General features: G+C 41.2%; 1 protein-coding gene across 1 annotated transcript; it reads right to left on the bottom strand.

The window, feature by feature from the left end:
• Window positions 1-222: 222 nt before the first annotated feature.
• Window positions 223-3,197, bottom strand: LOC139469593 (DNA damage-inducible transcript 4-like protein). The gene is made up of 2 exons (XM_071251802.1): window positions 2,848-3,197; window positions 223-2,203 (listed from the first exon to the last, which is right to left on the bottom strand). Exons 1-2 carry the CDS (start codon window positions 2,975-2,977, stop codon window positions 1,734-1,736), a joined length of 600 nt encoding a protein of 199 aa, XP_071107903.1. The 5' UTR covers window positions 2,978-3,197; the 3' UTR covers window positions 223-1,733.
• Window positions 3,198-14,523: the final 11,326 nt, after the last annotated feature.

Raw genomic sequence — 14,523 nt, 5'->3', positions numbered from 1 at the left:
CGGCAATATTCAAGCTATATGACAACTTTGGTCTTATCAGACAATGCTTTAAGAACAAAGCTTGTGGTTAAAGACACCTCATGCTAATATGATGTACATTGTACTTGTCTTCAGTTAATTCTAAACAAAAATGAAGAACTTAACCAGTGTACTAGTACTAAATGCCTCTCAAAGAAATAGTACTACTACAGTTATATAGAGAAATACAACACAAAACAAATAAAATTGATAACATTTAATGATAATGTAAGAAAATGCAAAAGTATGAAACATTCATCAGATATTGTAGAATTGTAATACCGTTGTAGGCTACTATTGTGTAATGCAAATACAAACACAATGAGGTCAATCTGCATACAGGATTATCACAACCTCGCAATCAATTATTGCACTCATTACATGATGGCAGTAACAGTAAGCTGTAAATGCTGATGTCATAAATTAAGAATAAAGTATTTAGCATAAACAAGAGCAGATCATATTGAAACACCACCCAGAAGTGTAAGCCAATAGGAGCACAGAGTGCCAAAGTAATACTTATAGAATGTCGCCATTTTAAGTAGAATTAATGTCAAATCACAAATCTCAGCCAACATTTATATCATCTTAATTTACAAGCATATTACCATCGACAGCAAAGTAAGTTATAAATGATGTTAAACCATTGAAAGGTATGAATAAAATATATTGTTGATTTTCTAAGTAAAAGGATTTTTTGTTCAAAATGATACCAACAATAAGAAACACATTTCATACAGCCACATATTACTTATGTTTCAGACATTGGATATTTCTTTGATGTCAGAGAATATCCTATTTTTTCTTGCTTGGTAAAATATTGGTAAACATTTCAATAAAATGTTGGAAAAAATTTAGCGCATTTTTTCCCCATTTTTCAGATAAAAGAAGGACAAGTTCTCTTCTACAGCAATACCATTTGAATTTGGACAAAATAGCACAGTAATGCAACTTTTAAAACACGAAAAATGAAACGAAATCTGATCTTTATTTTTTAACATCTATATTATTTAGACAAGAAATTAATGAAATTCTAAAAGTTTAGGATTTTGATTAAAAAGAAAGATTTGTTTAGAGAAAACCTGGATTTCATTTATTCATCTTATTTGATTGTCTGTTAATGACTTGTTTCTGATAGTGAATTAGCACTTATACAATTGTATGACATGTTGTCTTACATTTGGCAGCATAAAAAAATACAAGATTTTATGGATAGAGTATAACATTGTACTAAACAGACAAAGTATTTCTCTGCATGCTAACAAATACAGAAGAGCTTGTATACTATGTACAAGAGCCTCAATCTAAGTGCACTATCATACAGATCACTACAGTCATTCTGTGGTCTATTTGTCCTATTAGAAGAGTACAGGTAATTTGTACAGTTAAAAAAGAGAACTAACAAAATCTACAAAAATCAGTCAATGAATGCCATAGTGCCAACTTCTTCTATCACAGTCTTGGATTCAGTATATGAAAATCCTTTCATGACAGGAGCCCTGAAGATCTGCCCTCCCATCTGTGTGGTCATCTGATGATGGCTTTCAGTTTGAGTGTATCACACAGTCTTTATCACAACATACAGTCCACCTTTCATTCAGCACTCCAGTGTAAACAATGACTGGTACTCATGCACTCAAATGCATACTAAACTAGCTGCACAGTATGCCACATTCTCCACTGCCATGGATAGATCGATGCAAAAATTGCTGAATCTAATTGTTGCTCCGGTACAATTTGGTCTTCTCCAGTTGAAAACCTGAACATAAGATTTTGGGCAAGGACCTCCATCTGGAATTCTTGAAACAACCTTTAATCGTAACATACAGTTTCTGAATCATCACCCAACCTCTATTATCTTCCTTCAAGCTAAGGTGTAGCTCAAATGTAGCAACAGTTCTAGGGTCACAGTCAATCTTGGCTATTCTACGACATGAGTCCTTTCCTTCCAGATTGATGTATAGTAGGCACCCCCGAAGACCATAGGGTTCATCTTGTGACATCCGCACAACATCTTGAGATATCTTCGAGATCAACCCACATGGGAACAAGATCTCACATTGAAGTTTGCTTTCCCTGGCATGCCGCAAAGCATCTTCAATTTCGTTTTTCAACATCAAGCACTGATTATATTCAACATTGTCTTCAAATGTTCCATACTGATTCAGACCAGGGACGTGAGATTCTGAAGAAAAATTAATATTTTCAGATTAGTACATGTATTTCATAGACAAAAGATGCATATATTCAACAAAAATGGAAAATCTAGGTGATGTTAGATTTCTCATCTTGGAACACATTAAATGCTATGGGCTGACTCAATGGTGAATGGTTCATTTTTCATTTTGTTTAATCGCAATATCAGAGTAGCACAAAATTTGATCAGTCAGTATTAGAGTTCTGAAAGTAAGACAGAGCACTTTGGGTTCGTCATTTCCTTTATGAAAGAAATTGGAAATGTAGTTCAATCATTTTCTGAAATTCAGGTATTATTTGATACAGGTTAAATTGTTAATACTGGTTAAATATGACTCACTTTCACATGTGATTGTGACTGTAAGTTTTGTTTAGGATAATGAATAGGCTACAACGGAACATATGATATGATGACTAACATATTAATGAATGTTCAACTGAATGGAAATATTGATAATAAAAAACAAATGTGCTCTGTAAATATCAACATCTACAGGTAGTAAATCCACGGTGCAAGGTGATGTTATACATGATCATAAGGATGCTATTCGTCAACAATGACATGAATGACAAGGAATGTCGTCTGCTTCCGCTTGACAGCGATCAGAAAGTTTTGTCATACCGGCTACTTACCGAGGTGATCTTTATGTTTTTCGTGTTCGAAGTCTGTTTCGATAACCAATGCATAGTCTGAGTGCCTCTCTGTTTTCTCGGAGAGATTCCTGAAGAGGTCTTTGATCTTGTGGGCAACTTGATCGAACATCTTACTTGTATCGTACGAATGTTGAAGTGACACTGACAACTTGCGCAGGCTTGGCACACAAAGAAATCCAAGCGTAACAGCTGATCGGTATACTAACGTGGTTAATATCACATTCCAAAATGTCTTTTCCGGTTAACAACTGTTACAAACCATTTCAGTCTTGTATGCAACAAGCGTCTAACTCATTCCACTGTCCGTTCTCGATGAAGTCAGCGTCAAACTAAACCGGTGACAAATCAGCTGATTATATAGAATGCCCGGATGACTATTAGCATAATCCTCCCTTATTTGGAACGCGGAAAATCCCACACCTCCGCACAGCCACCAATCATAGAGCACGCACTGTTGCGAAGCCGGTTTGGGTCAGAGGTCGCAGGTTGTGATGAAAGGTCATGGACAACAAAACAAAGAAATCAGCTGTTTTTACCACTTAATCGTTCAGACTGATATATAAGTGCAAGACACACATATTTACTCGGTTGCTACATCAGTCATGCTAAGCGTTTAAAAAACTGTCCTTTTGAATTACAAATATCGCTGCAAAAACCAGAGAGGCCTTCTGTAAGCGTGCACTCGGGCAGGGCTTTGTTCGCCGGTTGACCGGAGCCTGTCAGAACAGCACGAAATAAGCATGTTTTGAAATCAGACTATATTACTCAAGTAAACCTTTGTTCTTTCACAAGTTCACCCTCAATTATGTAATGTCATATTATGAACAAGTTTTATATTCAATGTCACTCGACAATCTATTAATGTATTGCTGCTCTCAAACTGTTGATTTAGTACAAATTTACCTTTTTACACTTGATATCACATTTACATGAACTATTTAATTTCTGATGTGATAATTCTTACTGACACGTTTCAATCTATCACCAAGGCAACAAACACACAAGACAAATACTGACATGTCTGTAGGTAGGAGGAAGGAGCGTTCCAAGAAAAGGGAGGTGGGGTGGGAGAGAGCAACCCCATTGTTCAATATGTCATCTTAGGCACTATCGCTCTATGGCTGAAATAATGCCGATGCGACGATACATTTGAACTCACTCACTCTTAGGCACTGATTCAGAATCTTCACGAGAGAGAAGTAAAAAAGAGAAAACTAAAAAGCACAAAAATAAATGTATGTATATAAAAATTATATTTTATATAATATCGGTTTCGCAGCAAATACCTTATGTATAATTCTCCTAATGTGTTGATTAAACAAAAATTCGACGGAATAAGGTGGGCCTGCGTGTTTTTCTTAACAGTACTTCTTTCTAAAAGTTAGTTTTTTTTCTCTATTACTCAGTGACTCGACCTTCTGTTGCCAGATTCGGACAGCGTATATTGTACGGCCCGCGTGAGTACACCGGCGCTGATAATCACAGAAAACAAAACTTTACACAAATTTTATTTGCAATGTAACATCGACGGAAAGACATGTATATCCATCACCGGAGCTGCGTCCTCCCGATGCACCGTGTGGTACATGACATAGCCACCTAGCGGCGGCATCCTTAGTGTCACCACTGCATGCAGTCCCGCACTTAACTACGCATTACATTTATTTAAACAGCCTGGTATCAGCTGTGTACAGTTTTAGCCGATCTTAGCGGTAAACAAGTGTTTCGGGGTCGGGGCGACATAAGGGTGTGTGGACGTGCACGGCCACACAACGGAGACGTGTGGGACGGAGAGACTCGGGGCTAACGCAGTATCACGTACATATGGTCTTATGACGGACGCAAGTGTCAGTCCAGGAAGGATCTTATATTTCTTATCCAACACCGAAATCATGAACGCATGCATACAGCTAGACATTTATTATAATATATGCCTGTATTATACCATACCGTGATGTGTACATATAGACCTGACAAACTGCACGCGTATTATACCACTCCTGGATATATATATATATATATATATATATATATATATATATATATATATATATATATATATATATATATGTGACAGACTGCACGTATATGACACCACACATGGTTATATATAGATCTGACATACTGCACGTGCATTACACCACACCTGCATCTAATAGATCTGCATGCATACAAACTGCACGAATATTATATCCCACCTGCACGTTTATATACAGCTGACGGACATACAAACTACACATGTATTTTATCACACCTGCACGTTTCTGACAGACACACACACTCTTGTTTCAACCCATGTGCAGTGTACAGACTCCCGCATTTCATATCCAATCTGCATGAATATTGATATAGTAGGGATGATAACAATTTGAACGCATTCTACTGAAATATAACAGTTATCGTATCTGGAGAACGCCCGCCGTAGATATACGTGTGTCATGTGACTAGAGATTGAGAGATTTCAGGGTCAAGTGCAAACAACGATCCACGCGGCGACTTTGATCTCGTGTTGTCACATGTGGCGAGGAACTGTCGGTGTGCCACACCGGCCGGCGTTCAGTCGTCTGACCTTGAGTTACGTCACAAACAAGCCGGCATTGTTCACGGCGTGTATTCATGACTACGTAAGCATCGGGTCAGTACAACGACGGCAGGTATGGCGATTACCTCAGTGTGTGTAACGCGCTATTTAAATTACAGGTTGTCAGGATAATTATCTTTTCAATAAATATTTAGTCACAGTTTTGTGAGGGCAATTAGTAAGTATTCGCTAGCCCATGAATATCACATCTACGTTAGTGTAGACGGTCACTTAATTGGTTGATTGCAACGCGTATTTTAACTCACTCACTAATTGACTTCCCAGTCATTATTGAAGCAACGTGTTTCTTGATAACCGTTCTGATGTAGGATTCATATAAACAGCCGGAAAAGAAATGTATAGTCTTGAAAATTTAGATTTAATTAAAATATTACAAACGTTATCAAAACGTTGTTGAAACACTCCAAAAGATCTAAAACACAACTATGAATCCTGTATCAAATACAGCACCATCGAATAACCATTTCTTGTTTGTTTAAATTTTAGCCACCATCAAACCTGGGTGTATACTTTCTGTTCCAGACAGTTTATTATTATACGAACCGTGCACTTTGACACCAGCATAAATTAGCACTAAAAACTGTAATACTTCAATTAACAAATGGGGCGGTCGGGTAGCCAAGTGGTTAAAGCGTTAGCTCGTCACGCCGAAGACCCGGGTTCGATTCCCAACTTGGGTACAATGTGTGAAGCGCATTTCTGGTGTCCCCCGCCGTGATATTGCTGAAATATTGCTAAAAGCGGCGTAAAACCTCACTCACTCACTCACTCACTCAATTAACAAGTTAACTGTTGTGTTTATATATACTGGACAGGGTGCACTGAACACCGTTATACCGTTAAACGTTAAATCCGTTTGAAGATTTTCAAATGATACATGTTAATACAGAATGTTAATTACATCAGGGTCAAGTATGTACTCCAGTTTGCGCCAAAAGATCAGGCGGACCTGTGATATGCCAGGGCACCACGTGCTGGTGTATCACGTGTGACCGGCAGGTATTGGCCGTGAGCTGCATGGTGTCCCAGATTGTGATGGACTGATAGGGACAGGTAAACACGATGTTTGCTTACTTTTTAAAAAACACATAGTGTGATCGACAGGTGTACATTTCCCCGATTCACTGTACAATGTTGAGACAATATTCATGGTTATCGATAGTCGTTGTAATTTTTTTGGCTGAAGTTTGCCGGCCGAAATTTAACACTGATCCAAGCAAGCACACGATGGAATGCATGAAGGTGATTTGTATGTGTACTCACGGTTAATATAATTCGGGGGGTGGTTGGGTAGCCCAATGGTTGAAGCGTTCGCTCGTCACGCCGAAGACCCGGGTTCGATTCCCGACATGTGTACAATGTGTGCAGCAAATTTCTGGTGCCCCCCGCCGTGATACTGCTGGAAAATTGCTAAAGGCGGCGTAAAACCATACTCAGTCACTCACTCACTAAGATATTTCAGGTGAGTTTTGTAGGAACGACCGTACATGTATCATGTAATTTGCGTTGGTATTGTTATCATTGTGCGGTTTGAAAAGCAATAATAATAAGATAATCCCTTGTCCCGAGACCCACAAACTAAAGTTACCAAACTAATATTGGCTAATGTGGGGCTGCTTACTTTGTGGTCAGGACATGCAGCCCCCTGGCGAGCCTTTGGCGAGAATAAGTCATCGATTTGATAGGGTTAGGTTTGTTTGTTTAACGCCGCACTCACCAAAATACCAGCTGTATGACGGCGGTCTGAAAATAATCGAGTCTGGACCAGACAATACAGTGAGAACCAGACAATCCAGTGATTGACATCATGAGCATCGATACACGCAATTGGGATACTATGACATGTATCAACCAATTCAGCGAGCCTGACCACCCGATCCCGTTAGTCGCCTCTTACGACAAGCATAGTCGCCATTTACAGCAAGCCTGGGTTGCTGAAGATACGGAAACAGACGAGTGGAACAATATCTATATCATTTATTAATGTTAGTCGACATTTCTCTTAATGAGGTGAGGTGAAATGGCGTTTAGCGTTTAGCGTTTAGCGTCACGTTCAAGATAATGCTACCATTACACCAAAGTAGTTCTATCCCGTTCTACCCCGTTCTAAACAAAATACTAGAACGGGCTGTGATCACAGTAGAACGCGTAGTTTGTCATAAAATACGATGCTAGTTCATAAGCAGTCAATACGTCTGTCTCGTTCTTAGCCAGTCTGCAGTCCGTTTGTATCCAGTTCAGATCGTGTAAAAGTGCCCGTCCACCTCATCCCGACAACGTTTCGAAGCAGTTCGAGCACGTCCATAGCCGTTCTGAAGCCGTTCTTAACCTGTTCAACCTCGTTCTACCTCGTTCACAATACGTCCAAGCCAGTCCTAACTAATTCTTAACCCGACCAATTCGTTCGCAGTACGTCCTCATCTCGTCCCAAGTGCGTCAGTATTCGCGTCCTGGCCCGACTCCTATGGATACCGAGCGCGTTGTAGCCATTCTTCATTCAAGTTCAGGGCTCCGAGCTGTACACATCATGCCTCCAAAGAGAAATCGACCCGGTCGGTATGCACACGTACTGAAATTTATGTCCGACTGCACAACGTTGTAACACGTTCCTAGTAGGTTCGAAGTACGACAATACCGTTCGAAATATGTCAATTCCGCTCGTAATACGTCTTTCTCGTTTTAAGTACGTTGTAAATCCGACTAATTGCAGAACGGGATGGACGGGATAAAATTCTGAGCAGACTCAAAGTTCTCGAGCAACCTCCCCGTCCGAGCCCGTCCATGACGTTCGTAAACAGACTGTCAATAGTTGCTACTACGTCCACTACGTTCATACACAGTTGGAGCCCGTTCGACATTTTCACGAACGTATTGAGAACTAGTTTGGTGTGATGGGGGTATAAGCGACCTGCATTCATGAGTGTGTGTGTGTGTGTGTGTGTGTGTGTGTGTGTGTGTGTGTGTGCGGGCGCACTACCACTAGACCACGGAGGCGGTCCTCTGTTGATGAAGTAAATTTAGAAACAGTGATTGAGTGAACAGCCCGATGTACCATGTAGTGCCAAATGATATACAGCCACGTTTGTCTAAAGAATTGGTATTTAACTTGAAACAACAGCCTATTAAGCATCGAATCAGTTGATGGAGATTAAAAGTAATTCCTGATATAGGTGACCTCATTTGCATATTTATCGAATCGTGATATCATGTTTATCAGATTGGTTTATGTCGTCGATAACACGATCCTTTGTGTGATAAAGTGTTGTATTATTCTCAGTTAAGTAGTCCCAAATTGTTCTGTAAGTAGTGCAGTTGAATATATCCAAACACATACGCCTAATCACTCTCGATTACACAGTATAATATTGCTATTCCGTTATGAGTGATATATATTTCCACTGTATTATGATAATTATGATAATAATGGCGAAATAATATTCTGAATAATCGATGCCTAAAATTATGTTCATAGGTTGTTTTATGGTGAAACAAATGGCGATGTTGAGACATTTCCTGTACGAAATGAGCGAAACACTGCATGATATTTACAATCACTGACGTATCCAACATACCACGTAATTCTACATCAAGAATATACACACATATACACATGCATACTCATGATGTCAATCACTGGACTATATGACGGCGGTCTGTAAATAGTCGAGTCTGTACCAGAAAATCCTGTGATTGATATGAGCCTCGTTCTGCGCAACTGGGATACAATGACATGCATCATCCAAGTCAGCCAGCCTGACCAGCCGTTAGTCGCCTCACGAAAAGCGACACGCTCACGACATGCGTTGGTTGCTGAAGACCTATTCTACCCCGGATCTTCACGGGTCAGCTGTATTCGTTACAAGTCCACGTAGTACCACACACATTCATACAGCACAACTGATCAATACTTACGAAGTTGTGAGGATGTGTCTGTTTAACGCCGAACTCAGCAATACTCAAGCTAAATGACGAAAGCCTGTAAATAATCGAGTTTGGACCAGACAATCCGGTGGATGATAATGTGAGCAACGACCCACGCCGTGAGGGTACGAGGACGCGCCATGAAACAAGTCACCGATCCTGACCACCCGATCCATTAAGTCGCATCTCAGACCAACTGCTGGGGACCAACTGAAACCCGGAAATCCAACTCGAAGGGTGTCAGTGGGCATGTTATTTTATCACCGTATTATATGCTTCCATGACTAGGTGTCTTAACACATATATACTCACCCGTGGTCCAAAGGTAGAGGGTCTGCCCGGAGAGCGGAAGGTCCGGGGTTCGATCCCCGTCCGCGTCATACCATAAGACGTTAAAAGATGGCACTTGTTGTTACCCTGTCTGGCGCTCGGCATTGAAGGGCTAAAACAAGGACTGGTCGGCTCGGAGTCAGTATACTGTGTCTGAGTGGGGTATTCATGTCAAACTGCCGCATGGTATCTCAGTGGGCTAGCACTATATATCGGCATCAGTCTCATACACACACAGGTCGCTATATAAATGCAATAATCTTGGACGCGACGTTAAACCCAATTTCACCTCACCTCACATATATACTCACCACCAAAAGAAACGCGAACGTTTACGTTATGAAGTGATGTTTCCAATGTGTACCACGTAATAACAAAATTAACAATCCGTCAAGTATTACTACCGTGTCTTTATTCTTATCACGGGGCGGTCCGTGAAGATCCGGGGTTGAATAAGCCTTCAGCAACCCATGCTTGCCATAAAAAGCGACTATGCCTGTCGTATGAGTCGAGTGACGGGATCGGGTGGTCAGGCTCGTTGACTTGGTTGGTGCATGTCATCGATCCCAATTGCGTGGACCGATGCTCATGTTGTCAATCATTGGGTTGTCTGGTCCAGACACGATTATTTACAGACCGCCGTCATATAGCTGGAATATTGCTGAGTGCGGCATTAAGCAACAAACAAACAAACAAAATTATCACGGGGCGGTGGGGTAGCATAGTGGTTAAAGCGTTGGCTCGTCACGCCGAAGACCCGGGCTCGATTCCCGACATGGGTACAATGTGTGAAGCCCCTTTTCCCCCGCCGTGATGTTGCTGTAATATAGCTAAAAGCGGCGTAAAACCTCACTCACTCACTCACTCACTCACTTATTCTTATCACGATATGCTGAACGTGATTTCCAAACTTTACACGCTAAACTTACACGTGCATCTCGAGTCATGGTTGTATGACGTCACATGTGATGCGTTCATGAGCGTCGGTTCACACAACATAACAGTATGTTCGTTTGTGCGTCGAACCAATCTAATATCTCTTGAATATGAGTAATTCTTTATATATTAACCAACATGTATGGTATTCGCGGTCGGTGAGAAAATATGTGTCAGACATTTACAGTGTTATTTCACTTGGAAACTCATTAACGATGGCGGCTAGCTAAGTGGTCGTAAATACCTTAAAAACGTGCGAGTGAGTGAAAGCTGAATTTGACCGGTAAATGAAGGCTATCCATCTATCAGTTCATGAGTACACAGAGACAATGTTGCAGTTTAGCACAAGTCACTTTATGCAATATCTAATAATTTATACTTGTTATGGTCACCATGGATCAAAGTGAGTTTGGCCCGTGAAGATCCGGAGTAGAATAGGTCTTCAGCAACCCATGCTTGCCGTAAAAGGCGACTATGCTTGTCGTAAGAGGCGACTAACGGGATCGGTGGTCAGGCTCGCTGACTTGGTTGATGCAGGTCATCGATGCCAATTGCGTTGATCGATGCTCATGATGTCAATCACTGGATTGTCTGGTCCAGACTCGATTATTTACAGACCGTCGTCATAAAGCTGGAATGTTGCTGAGTTCGGCGTTAAACAACAAACAAACAGACAAACAGTGAATTTGGCTTTACGCGGGCTTTTAGCAATTTTCCCACAATATCCCGTCGGTGGATGAGGTTAGAATATTGGCGCTCAATAAATTTGACTATAATAGATGTTAAATGGTTCTTTGCGTACTACTTCCATGTGCATGTATACTTCATATAGAAGTTTATATGGGCATTATTTTATTAAATGGCTTGCTACAGTGCCCGTGAGTGATGGTGTGTCTGGGACCCCTGAAACAGATTGTCGGATTCCAATGTGCGACTTTCTATATGGTTTAACTAATGTTCGTCGTCTCTGATGTGTATCCGGCGGCAAGGGCATGAGCTCACCTAGCCTTGCTCAAAGGCTGTACTGAAAGAAAAGTCCATGGATGTACAGAAATTCCAGCAAGTCTAGATATGTGGTCAATACAGCCCAGTGGGGTGGAAGCTCTGAAAAATCTAGACATGCTTCATTTAGGGAACGAAAATATTATGGTCAGGGAACTGTTAGACAGACTAACTATACATGGGCCCACATAGCCTTGCTCCAAGGCTTTATTGAATAATAAGTCCATGGATGTGTAGTTTTTCTATCCTTATAATAGGCAAGTCTAGATAAGCGGACAGTACCTTTAAGGACTCCAGTATATTATGGGGACATCTTTTTCTAATTATTTACATAATCTAGAAATTATGATTTCAACTAATAGTTATTGCCTTAGAAATTTGTGCAAGTCTAGAGCTAACCCCGCCGTGACCCGCCTACAGGGAACACACGCCGACATATCAGCCGCCGGTATATATACCTATATATCACTCCTGCAATTAGCGGTGGCCGAACTTGACCTGTGGATGAACTTGCTGCAATGGGTTTTGTAGTAGATACACAAACTTAAAGGTGTTAATGTGATGTATAAGTTAAATAATAGCTTCATTGTTTAAAATGTCAACGACTAAGAAAGATGTGATGTTAAGTTGAAATCGGGGCATGAAATCATGCATATTGTGTCATCGATTGCCCGTTCAACGTTTCCACCAGAGACCACATGGTCAACTTCCACACAACGTGTGGGGTGTGGTGGGGTTTGGTGGGATAGGATGGGTTTGGGTGGGGTTGGGTTTGGTGTGGTGGGGGTTGGGGAGGGGTACATGGCTTCACAAGGCTGTCATGAACCGGACTCACGCGATTGTAGCGTTCGAACTCCCAGTTACCATGGTTAAAACTGCAGAATGTTTTGTTAACCAATCAAGAAACACACTACGAGGTGTATTGCACGATATATACCTAGCCCTCTGTGCTTGAATGTAACCTTACACATGGACATAGTCATACACCGACATTTTAAAGGCTGACATACACTGACAACGTTAGGCTGTCATACACCGACTGAGTTAGTCTGTCATAAACTGACCGAGTTAGTCTGTCGCACACTGACCAAGTTAGTCTCTCATACACTCACCAAGTTAATCTGTCAAACACTGACCAAGTTAGTCTGTCATACAATGACCGAGTTAGTCTGTCATACACTCAGCGAGTTAGTCTGTCATACAATGACCAAGTTAGTCTGTCATACAATGACCGAGTTAGTCTGTCATACACTGACAGAGTTAGTCTGTCATACACTGACCGAGTTAGTCTGTCATACACCGACTGAGTTAGTCTGTCATACACTGGCTGAGTTAGTCTGTCATACACCGACTGAGTTAGTCTGTCATACACTGAGTTAGTCCGTCATACACTGACCAAGTTAGTCTGTCATACATTGACCAGGTTAGTCTGTCATACACTGACTGAGTTTGTCATACACTGACTTAGTCTGTCATACTCCGACCGAGTTAGCCTGTCATACACCGACTGAGTTAGTCTGTCATACACCGACTGAGTTAGTCTGTCATACACTGACTGAGTTAGTCTGTCATTCACTGACTGAGTTTGTCATACACTGATCAGGTTAGTCTGTCATACACTGACTGAGTTAGTCTGTCATACACTGACTGAGTTAGTCTGTCATACACTGACCAGGTTAGTCTGTCATACACTGACTGAGTTAGTCTGTCATACACTGACCAGGTTAGTCTGTCATACAATGACCGAGTTAGTCTGTCATACACTGACCAGGTTAGTCTGTCATACACTGACTGAGTCTGTCATACACTGACTGAGTCTGTCATACACTGACTGAGTCTGTCATACACTGACCAGGTTAGTCTGTCATACACTGACTGAGTCTGTCATACACTGACTGAGTCTGTCATACACTGACTGAGTCTGTCATACACTGACCAGGTTAGTCTGTCATACACTGACTGAGTTAGTCTGTCATACACTGTCTGAGTCTGTCATACACTGACCAGGTTAGTCTGTCATACACTGACTGAGTTAGTCTGTCATACACTGACTGAGTCTGTCATACACTGACCAGGTTAGTCTGTCATACACTCACCGAGTTAGTCTGTCATACTCCGACCGAGTTACTCTGTCATTCAGGCAAGACCCATGCATCTTCCCTGCTTCCTGACCTTCACCTTGGTGTCAGCCATTCTGACACAGCCAGAGTGAAACAATCAAACCTCACATGGCCGCACTTCCGTTTTTAGGGTAATTCGAATATTTCAAATTCTTGTGACATTTCATTTTCTATTGTGATGCTTTTAACACCGCCACTGAATAACATTCATCCCCATAGTAGGTGTTTCATGAAATAATATGCCTCAATCCACCCCTCCCCTCCCTCACCCCAAGGATGTGTTCAGTAAACTGCATCAGCTTCTCATCTGTAAACTGATAATTGTCTGGAATAAATTTTATCGTCTCTGGTGTAGGTTCTAACACCGTGCAAGTGATGCATATAGTATATTGTTGACAAGCACATATACAGGTTTGTTTGTTTGTTTAACGCTGCACTCAGCAATATTCCAGCTATATGATGGCGGTCTGTAAATAATCGATTCGGACCAGACAATCGAGTGATTGATATAATGGGCATCGATCCACGCAATTGGGATACAATGAAATGCATCAACCAAGTCAACAAGCCTGACCACCCGATCCTGTAAGTCGCCTCTTACGATAAGCATAGTCGCCTTTTACGGCAGGTGTGGGTTAATGAAGACCTATTCTACCCCGGATCTTCACGGGTCCATATATACAGGTATGAGGCAGTGTTCATACAGCTGGGTAGATTGGGATGTAAGTAGTTACAATAGCGTGG

Source organism: Haliotis cracherodii, unplaced genomic scaffold (genome assembly GCF_022045235.1).
Source record: "Haliotis cracherodii isolate W230 unplaced genomic scaffold, xgHalCrac1.p SCAF_2, whole genome shotgun sequence".
In the NCBI taxonomy this organism is placed as follows: Eukaryota; Metazoa; Mollusca; class Gastropoda; order Lepetellida; family Haliotidae; genus Haliotis; species Haliotis cracherodii.
The sequence above is the reverse complement of the archived record's forward strand: the minus strand, read 5'-3'. Positions and strand labels throughout refer to the sequence as shown.

Coding starts and splice junctions, on each gene's coding strand:
- LOC139469593 (XM_071251802.1), bottom strand. CDS start 2,977: ATGTTCGATCAAGTTGCCCACAAGATCAAAGACCTCTTCAGGAATCTC. Junction 2,204..2,847: donor AAAACATAAAGATCACCTCG/GTAAGTAGCCGG, acceptor ATTTTTCTTCAG/AATCTCACGTCCCTGGTCTG.